Below are 10708 nucleotides of genomic sequence, written 5' to 3' on the forward strand. Positions count from 1 at the left end.
GAATTACCCGGGTAGCCCGGGTACCCGGGTATTTTATAACCCGGGTAGACCGGGTACCCGGGCAGTATGGTAATTACCCGGGTACCCGGGCACCCGAAAAAATGTGGAGGTGAAAATTAAACGCATTTACGATCATATAACGCAAACGAACGTACATAGGGAAAATCTATAAGAATCTTCCGTACCATATGGGGAAATATTATAATATACAACACATACATTGCACTTGACAAATCCGTCATTCATCACACAAGCGTACTTCCAAACCCAGCTTGTTTTAGGCATGTCTAAAATATTAATATTTACGAAGTTGGTAATGCACGTACAGATATCGGATCGGTAACAAATAAAATTATTGAGACACACCCACCTGCGAATCTAAACGATGACCGACAGTTGAGGCAATTTTTGTGTTGGAATGAAAAAAATTTTAAAATTTCTTCCACAATTATTTCACAACAATACGTTCATCAACCTACTTCTCGTATTAAGGAAACTTCATTAAATAATTGTGATTTTAAAAGCTTTAAATATTATGAGAAAAGAAACTATAATTTGAACAAGCTGATACAATAAAAGTACAAAATCTTTAGGTGAATGAATAGCATAAGGCTTTGTTACCTTACTTTTTGTACCAGAAGTGGCCTACCACAGGGTTTAGTTCTTATATAATTCCCAATGAGAACGTTCTCGTCAGTTTTGTTCTCATTTTGGTTTTGGTTTTGACGCGTTCTTGGGAACAAAACTACGACAATGGCATTTAGTTTCGATCATACATTTCGTTCTCAGTCCCTGTTTTAAAATATTAATATTTAATATTCTTTAAAATATACATACATACATATATATGTACACATGCATGTATGTATATGCATTTACAAAAATTAGAATTTTGAATTTAAGTACAGAAACTAATGTTTTAATTTACTTTTCTTGTCAACGTCTACTCAGGCAAGCGGTTAGGTGTACGCGTACACTCTAGACATAAAAAAATAATTATAAAAAAAAATTTTCTCACTGAAAAAATATTTATCCTCACCAAAAAGATTATACAAGAAGCTTTATGTCGCATTACCCGGGTGTTTTTCGTTTAACCGGCACCAACATATGTATATTACCCGGGTACCCGGGCAAATCGGGTAATACCCGACTACCCGGGTAATAAAAGCCCCGGGTAATACCCGGGTAATCGGGTACCCGGGTACCCGGGCATTACCCGAATTACCCGGGCACCCGGGTAATACCCGGGTAACCGGGTACCCGGGTATCATTAGCCCTATTATGAAGCACGTTTTATTTAAATCGTTTATCAAATTAGTCATTCATGTATACCATTTTATGTGGAATTATTCAATGAATTTCGTTTTACACTTTACTTTTTAAAACTATTTTGTGTTATTTTAGTTTCTCAAAAGCAACCCTGCGTGCTTAAAAGGTGTGTGTGTACCAATAATTTCATCCCTGGCATATTCATCCCCGAGGAAGGCAGTCGCCAAATTCACCCAAGGTTGTTTACTGGTTATATTGTGCTTTGAACGTTGTTTCGTTGAGAGAGGCTGCTATCAGCCTAACTTTTAGAAAAGATAGCAATAGTAGTGTGGGAAAACTATCGATAGTGTATGCATTCGATTGTTTCGATAGTGATAGTGCAAAATATTCGATACTCTCGAAAGCTTTCTTACATATGTTCAGATATAACACTACTGCCCGGTTTCTCCAATCTATTTTAAAATGCATCAAACTTAAAATTTTATATTTATTTATTTATTCAAATAATAAATAATCTAGAAATATTCAGTGTTTCTTACAGATTATGTACTTAGAACTAACTACAGAGTGTCTTATAGCAAAGAGTTACGCTAATAATTCATTTAATAATGATTTAAAAATAAGCTTGGAGGAAGAAAAATCGATAGCCAAAGAATTTGAAATGGAATTAAATTCTTTCAAAGCTCTCAAAATAGAAGCATAAGTACCCAGCAAAAAATCGGTAATCGCTTTTAGTGGTAACGTGTTCTAGAAGGCATAGCGTTATAATGCCTTCGAATTTTTCCGCTTCTTTTAGGCATTGCCGGTAATGCAAAGTAGAATGTCCAACAATATTTTATTTATTTCGCTTCTTTGTTTGATTTCAGGGAATGCAAAGTAGAATGTCCTATAATATTTCTTTTTTAATTCGTTTCTTTGCTTCATTTCCGGAAATGCAAAGTAGAATGTCCTACAATATTTTATTTGTCTCGCTTCTTTGCTTCATTTCAGGGAATGCAAAGTAGAATGTCCTACAATATTTTTTTTATTTCGCTTCTTTGCTTCATTTCGGAGAATGCAAAGTAGAATGCTGCATCGTAGTCAGCTGAAAAATAGAATGAATACCCAAAAATTCTCTTTCTACCGTTACTTTCTGTGGAAATTTGTCTCGCATAAAAATCATGTTTTGCTTTGTTCAATTTGCAGCGAAGTTGAAGTCAGTCAATGAAGTGAAGTACAAGAGTGAGGAAGTACAATTTTAAGCTTAGTTAAATATGCATCTATGTACATACCGATTTTTAAGAAAATCTAAATACCTAAAAAAATACATATGTATGTATAAAAGCTGATTTATAAAAATTTTAATTAATTTTAATCTTTTAAGACATTTTCTGATTTCAATTTAATATAAATAAGTATGTACTTATCTAGGCATTCTACATTAGTTTCTCTGTAAGGCATTCTTTGTTCGCTTCTCTGGATTCTGTTTATCCATGCGTTCTCCCTTCGTTTGAAGGTAATGCTGCGGGTAAGGGCTTACCTCCAATGACATGCCCATGTTAAAATAAGGCCTTCTTGAAGCGAAAGGGTAAGCGATTCCCATCGCCTAGCTCGTTTCCACTTTCGTTTCTGTGGTAATCGTGTTTTTTGCTGGGTAGTTCTAACCCGTTCTACAAAGAACAAATCACTACTCCGAAGGCTTCTTTGAGGAATATGAAAATAAATGCGCTCAAGAAGGAAAGGAGTCAGTCACTCCACTTACGATGTCAAACACAAAGGAGAGCGAAAGGATAATCCTTCTACTATGCAGAGATTTTAAATTAATTAATAAGCGCCTAGCACTATAGGAAGGCATCGGATACTCGAACTTCAAAGACCTAAGAGCGAAACGAACAAAATTCTTTTGAACGCGTTCAAGCCTCTTGATATGGCAATCGTGATACGGTCTCCATATAAAGACTGCACATTCCAGCTTAGACCAAACGAGCGCAGTGTATAGTAATTTTAAGGTATAGGGATCAGTAAAGTCAGACCCAAACCGTCGAATGAAGGCTAGTATAGAATAAAACTTGGCAATAATGTAATTTAAATGGCTGTGAAACAAAAATTTACAGTCAAAAACAACTACAAGATCTGCAATTTCGCCAAGAGTAGTTAGGCGTGCGTTACCAATAAAATAAGAGGTAGATATTAATGACCGCGATTTGGAGAAAGATAAGTGAAAGCATTTATTAATATTTAAATGAAGACGATTCTTGCTACACCATGCAGCCACGTTATTGAGATCAGACTGTAGCTTGATTGCATCAGAATAACTCGAGATAGTGGTAAAAATTTTCAAGTCGTCAGCATATAAAAGAAACTTAGATGAGGAAAAAAAAAGATGTAGCGTTAATAAAAAGAACAAAGAGTAAGGGTCCTAAGATACTACCCTGGGGCACACCGGACGAAGCAATAAAAGAACGAGAACAGGTGTTGTCAACAACAACAACACATTTACGGAGAGATAGGTATGATTTTACCCACTTTAAAAAAACGGAATGAAACCCCAAGTTTTGCAACTTGGAAACTAAAATTGAGTGACTGACTTTGTCGAATGCCTTCGAGAAGTCAGTATACACAGTATCGACCTGAAGGCGATTGTTAAAGGCGGACATACAAAATTCTGAAAAAACAGCGAGATCTGCCAGCCATAAAACCGTGCTGCTCGCAGGAAATTAAACGCTTTACTGCAAAATATAGTTTCTCCTTGATAATATATTCAAATAATTTTGAAACAGTAGAGTTTGGAGATAGGCCTATAATAGGCAACATCATTCTTATTACCACTTTTGTATATTGGGGTAATGGAAGTCACTTTCCAATCGTCTATAAACTCACCACAAGCGATTTATTAAAAATTAATAAGAGCGGATACGCAAAAGCAAAGCAATTCTTAAAAAGAAAAGAGGAGAAACCGTCTACATCCATTTGCGGCGAATTTTTGATATGCAGGATGCCGACTAACACATCGTCCAGAGTCAAAGAGAGGGAACCAAAATTGATAGAGGAATCAGCTTTTGCTTCAAAATCACCAGCTGATTGCGAGATAGGTTCAAAAAAAAAGGGCAGAAAATGTCCGCGAAGAGATCCGCCGCCTCTTGGGTGCAGGAAGCATTAGTCTCATTGTAAAACATTTCAGATGGAAGACTTGAAATAGACTTTTTCGATTTAACATAACGCCAGAATGCTTTGGGGTTTGATTGGATATCGTGCTCAAAATTACGGACATAATTGCGTTGAAGGGTATTATTCAACGATTTAAACTTTGTTTAATACTGCTTGTACTTTCCTTTATTAGCAAGGGTATTAGAAAATCTGTATTTTTTTTTTTTATTTATTCCTGAAATTCTTTAGCTTCTTTAGTTTTCTGGTATACCAAGGAATTTTATAGCATTTCTTACGTATAACTGGTATATGCTTACAGAAAATATCATTAGCTTTCAATTTAAAAATATCAAAACATTTGACCACATCATTATTAGCAGATATTGAATCCCAGTCTAGTGAAAGAATTTCATTGTTAACAATGTTAAAGTTGCAGCGCTTAAAGCAAAAACTAGGTCTTTGATTTTCAACACCAAGACTTTTAAAATTATAAAATTCTAGTTTAATAACAAGAGGTACGTGATGAATACCAGAACCAGACAATGGATCAAGACATTCATTTACAGCAAAATTCAAATTATCACGAAAATAAGATCTAGAATTTTAAAAAGTTGATTTCTAAAACTATTTATTTGAATTAGGTCTAAACTTAAAAAATTATCTACCAAGTAAGATTCAGAGAAGCTATTGACATCTTTGGGGATTAAGGCATGGCTGTTGTCCATATACGACCAATCAATATTGCCCAGATTGAAATCGCCGAGAATACAAAGGTTACAGTCCGGATCAACATGCGCCTTATATAATGAGTCAACACTACTCGGCGGGATATATGACGCGCAAATTAAAATTTTGGATTTACCATGTACAAGGACGCATAGTTGGTCCAGAAGTGAATCCATATTAGCCATGCGCGTGAGGGATGAACGAAAGCTGAACAGCGATTAGCACACCACCTTCTCTAGAAAAACCAGTTTTGATTGCATCACGATCCTTTCGGTAAACAGTGAAAAGATTCGAATCGAAATATTCATTTTCGCAGAATTCACCATTTAGCCACGATTCAATTAGTACAAAAATTTCATAATCAAGTTGAGCGCTCAGATTAAAAACTGCTTTTGACCTGGTTCTGAGTCCAGATACATTTTGAAAATAGATCTTTAGAGGCTTAGTATCAGCTTCAACAATATCAGAGACGCTTACGGTTCCTGTTGTGCAGCACCTCCCTTTAGAAAAAAACGGAACGGACGAATCTTCACGTTCATCGGCCAGATATTAGCATTAACAACTTTATTAAAACAGCAGTCAGATACGCCTAGTTTGAAATTTACTTTCTTCAGATCTTCAAGAGTTGCGTCTTTTTTCACCAACATGTAGCACACCAGCCATTTGGGATCAATCTCAGCATGTTTAGCAACATATGTCAAGATATCAGCAACAATGACGCTAGGAGAAAACGATGAAATATGCAGCCACTTCATGTTAGAAACAACACTGAGTTCACTCTTGTTGTTAGAGCTAATAACTAAAGGTTGTTTTGGTTTTTCTATTAGTAACAATTTTCCACTCAGAAGCAATACCAAAAGGCTGCGAATCAGAGTTTTCAGTATTAGCGTTTGAAGCGTTTGGTGTATTTGAGATAAGAGTGGGAGTCATAAACGTAGCTACACCACCAGGCGTAGTAGCTGACTGATCAGCAGTATTAGGCAGAGCATGAGAGCCAGATGAAAACATGAGTGACTGAGCAGATGTAGAAGAGAGCATCTCAACATCATCTGCTTCGCCACCACCACTAATAGCAGGCCCATCACCAGCAGCGTCGGAGGATGGGAGAATGAGAGACTCCACAACTTTTTTCGGCTGCACACCCAAAGCACTACATTCAGTATTAGAATTGTTGATTCTGCATCTCTCTCCAGGCGTGGTAGAAGCAAGAGTTTTGTTCGATACGGTTTGCAAATGCAGGTTATTACGGTCATCGGCCTTAGCTTTGGAGCGCGTACGAATAACGTTGGTCAACGAGTTAGAGTTGTTTAACTTTTTATTGCTGTCAACTATGATATTAGCACTCAGACCTTTTAATAAGCTAAAGAACTCACTGAGTGCATTTATATTCTTTTGGGCTTCCTCAACGCTCATACACGAAGTAGCAGAATGGCCCAATGCACAATTATCACATTGAAATAGCACATTTTTATTAGTTTTCAAAATGTTTAATGCACCAGAGCTTAGTTTTGCACATTTAATATGAGTTTTATTTTTACAGATGCCACAAAAAAAAGTACTCTTCACCTTCACTTAAAGTGGAGCACTTAACACAGTTCATTATATTGCCAAGATTCAGACAATATTAAGCAATAGATATAGATAAGCGGAGCGCAAAAAACACGTCTAATCACCACGGCGACTGTTATTTGACTTGATTAAAATTTTCTAATTTTAAATTATAATTGATTTATGAAACTCCATGAAACTTCCATATTTTATGGTCCAAGAAAAATTTGGCAAGTGATATGCAAGATCCCATGTACATTTCTTCGTTTCTTCTTTTACTATATAAGATAACAACAGCCAGGAAGAAATCTATTTGTTAAATACTCCATTTGGTAGCTACAAAAACCATAAAGATGAGATCGTGTATTTCAATAACACATTTTATAACAAAAACCATGTCTTCATGTTTACAAACAAATGAGTTCACAACATACATACCTATCGAAACGGATAGTAAACGGAATAGATGTGTGTTTTGCGCTCGTGCTAGATGCTCTCATTTTAAGTAGTTAAAAGAATTGTATTTTGTACATTTTATGTCCAACAGTACCATTTAAGTGCAAGCTGAATTATGAGTGCCGCATAAATAAACATACAAACAAAACAAATAAGCGAACAAAAAATTGCATAAATAAAATAGTTTGTTTTGCTGTTGTTGTTTTTGCTGCGGCGATAGCTGGGTTAACAAAAGTAAGTCAAGCTGCCATTGTTGGTATTGGGAAGGCACAGGGAACAATCTGCAGCAGATCTGCTTTGGACACCTCCGCAAAGAGCATTGGAGCCGCTAAATCCAAGACAATTCGGATTAATCTCCATCCCTTTTGGTTTTCCTTTGCGTACCCGAGGGCGCTCCTCTGTTCATGTTCTTTCCTTTGTTACTCTGTCCTTTGCCATCATATTCGCAATTGATGCCCTTTGCTCATCATTCCATATCAACAAAAGTCAACTACTTCTTGGAATCGAAACAGCTGATCAGCTGGAAACGGAGTGCTGCCAAGTTAGTTTTACGCTTAGGTTATAGTAGCAATTGCTCATATCATACAATTATTGAAATTGCCATAAACTTGTGTATTGTGGTTAGTATATATTATTGCCATACGTTAACTTAGGGTATATTGCCACAGTAAAAAGTGGCAAAATGCCAACAGTAGAATGTAAAGAATGTACTGCCAAATTGTTTCTATTAGATGAAATGATAACATGCTCTGGTGGGTGTGGCTATAATTTCTGTCTAAAATGTAGCAATATTAAAAGGAATGAAATTAAAATAATCACGGAAAATATTAATTTGAAATGGTTTTGTAATCAGTGTACTTTATCTGATACGAATACGAAATTTATCGAAATCAAACATTTAATAAGTAAATGTGAGCAATCTAAGTTGAAGACGGCTGATGTAAAACAAGTTTTGGAGCAACTGATTAACAACAAATGTACGCAAATAAAAACGAGTATTGTTTCAGACTTTAATACATTTCTGGAACATAACATTGGAGTGAGAATTAATGCTATGAAAAATGAAATCATTAAGGAAATTTCTAGTGAACGGAAAAAATGTAATGACTTGGTAAAAAACATTCAGCCAGTAATTAGTAAGGAAAATGCCCCAATATCATATGCCCAAGCTGTCAAAACAAATGAAAATAAAATTGTTATAAAGCCCTTAAACAAAAACAAAAACGTTAAGGAAACAAAAGAGGCGCTGAAAAAGGTAATCGAACCCACTGACGGTCTTGTTAAGACTGTGAAAGAAATTAATAGAGGGGGAATAGTTTTAGAATGTAAAAATAAAGATACTTCCGAAAAAGTGCATCAAAAAATAAGAGATAGTATTGGAACGGAGTTCCAGGCCCAGAAAGCTAAAGGAAAAGATGAAATAAAAAAGATACTGAAAATAGTTGGGTTAACCGAAAAAATAAATAATGATCGCATAATAGAATGTCTAACTAAGCAAAATGATGAGTTCTTGGGAAAGGAGTTGAAAGTACTGAAAGTATACGAAAATAGAACGCGAAGGCAAGAAAGCTTCAACATTCTAGTCGAAACAGATGCTTTAACCTATGAAAGTGTCTTGAAACGTAAAAAAGTAAATATCGAATGGGACACTTGCATGGTATTTGAGCATCTAAATATTATGAGATGCTTTAAATGTTTGGGTTATAAGCACAAGTCAAGTGATTGTACAAATAAAAAGGCATGTAGTAGATGTGCTGGAAATCACGGTGTTAAGGATTGCGGCTCTGATATAATAAGGTGTGTAAATTGTTGTGAACTTGTTCAGAAAAAAGTAAAAGATGTTAATGTAAATCACTCAGCATTCAGTTTGGATTGCCCTGCATACCAAAAATACGTTCAAGCCAAAAGCAAAACTAAAGTTTAGCAACGAAGTATTCATGAACTGAATACCATTTATTTAAACATAAACAGTATTACAGCTAATAAGTGTGAACTTGAGAAACTAATAGAAATTTGTAAGCCCCATTTGGTGCTATGTTCAGAAACCTGTTTGACCGAAGACATTGCAAACCACGAAATACAGGTAGAAACCTACACCCTAATTAGATGCAACTCGAATAGTAGACACACAGGCGGTGTTTTAATTTACGTCCACCACTCAATTAAATATGAAACTCTCATTAATTACTCGTGGGATAAGAATATTTGGTGTATTCTTTTAAAAATTGGAAATGTTACCCCGAAATACCAAATAGGGGTAATATATCACTCGCCAAATTCTAGCGATGCTGACTTTATCAGCTACCTCAGTGAAATTTTAAACAATACTTGCCTAGATGATAATACTGTATTTATTGGAGACTTCAATATAAATCTATATAAAGCTACAACGTACATTAAAAAATTGGTAAAGTTATTACAGTCCTTCTCAATAGTTCAGAAAATTAATTTTTATACTAGGAACTCGGAAGAGGTCGAAACCATGATTGATTTATTATTTACCAATAGCAAAAACATTTCGTGTCAAAGAATGGATATGCATCGGATCTCCGATCATGAGACAATTTATGTCAAGATCGAGTTGGAGAAAATATATAAAATGAGAGCAAGCAAATTTATTATATCTTGGGAAAATTACACAAGTGATAATCTTCTTCACCAACTGAGGCAATACAATAACAGGGATTTTTCGAAATTAAGCATCGATCATAAATCGAAATTTTTAACTAATGTCTTGTCGTATTCAATGGGCACTCTAACATACACTAAAGAAATAAGGCTTAAGCTCATGAACAGGTGGTATGATGCTGAATTAGCAAACCTTAATAAACAAAAGTATAATCTTTACAGGATAGCATTAGAAACAGGGGCCTGGAGTGACTATAATACAATCAAACGTAGATACAAGAGGATGGTAAAGGTTAAAAAGGTTAAATACTTGGAGCATAAAATAACAGTTAATATTGGAGATAGCAAATCAATGTGGAAGCATCTAAAAAATTGGATAAGTATGTCAAAGGAAATAAACGCCATTAATAAAGTGTTAATTCACAACACCTTGTACACAACGGAAAATGGGATTGCACAATCACTAAATAACTACTTTATTGACAGCATTATTGAAATTACCTCAAATATAGAACCTGGAAAAAAAGAATCCTTTACGACTCCAAATTGCACACATAACTTTAAATTTATAGAAATCGAAACCGATGAAGTGCTTGAAATTGTCAGTGGTTTTAAAAATAAAATTGGAGGAAAAAAACTATTATCTGAGGGAGTCATAAAAGACTCAATGGCTGCGTTTCTTTATACATTCCGGATAATCACATTTCACAGCCGGAATAAACAGAATGAGTTTGAAATATACGTTAACATATCATCAGGAACGTTCTAAAGAATAAGTAAACAAAAAAGTTTATTCCAAACGTTCGGCATGAATAAAGAAATGCAGCCTATAACATATACAAGGTACTTTTACACGCAGTTAATTAATGAAAGCCTAAAATATGGTGTTGTTCCTGATCACTGGAAAACATCTATTGTTGTGCCAATTGAGAAAGTCAAGAACACAATCAGAGCC

The 10708-nt window shown here is 35.1% G+C and overlaps 2 protein-coding genes across 3 annotated transcripts in view; both read right to left on the bottom strand.

Moving 5' to 3' along the window:
• The window catches only part of LOC118738644 (1,2-dihydroxy-3-keto-5-methylthiopentene dioxygenase), a 176405-nt gene that overhangs the window by 128498 nt on the left and 37199 nt on the right, over positions 1-10708 (bottom strand). The window lies entirely within an intron of this gene.
• On the bottom strand, positions 5904-8199 carry LOC118738642 (the record flags this gene model as incomplete). The annotated part of the gene is given in 1 exon segment (XM_036469549.1): positions 5904-8199. A coding segment is annotated over 1 exon segment (621 nt). The 5' UTR covers positions 6535-8199.

Source organism: Rhagoletis pomonella, unplaced genomic scaffold (genome assembly GCF_013731165.1).
Source record: "Rhagoletis pomonella isolate Grant_MI unplaced genomic scaffold, Rhpom_1.0 Rhpom_scaffold_00005, whole genome shotgun sequence".
In the NCBI taxonomy this organism is placed as follows: Eukaryota; Metazoa; Arthropoda; class Insecta; order Diptera; family Tephritidae; genus Rhagoletis; species Rhagoletis pomonella.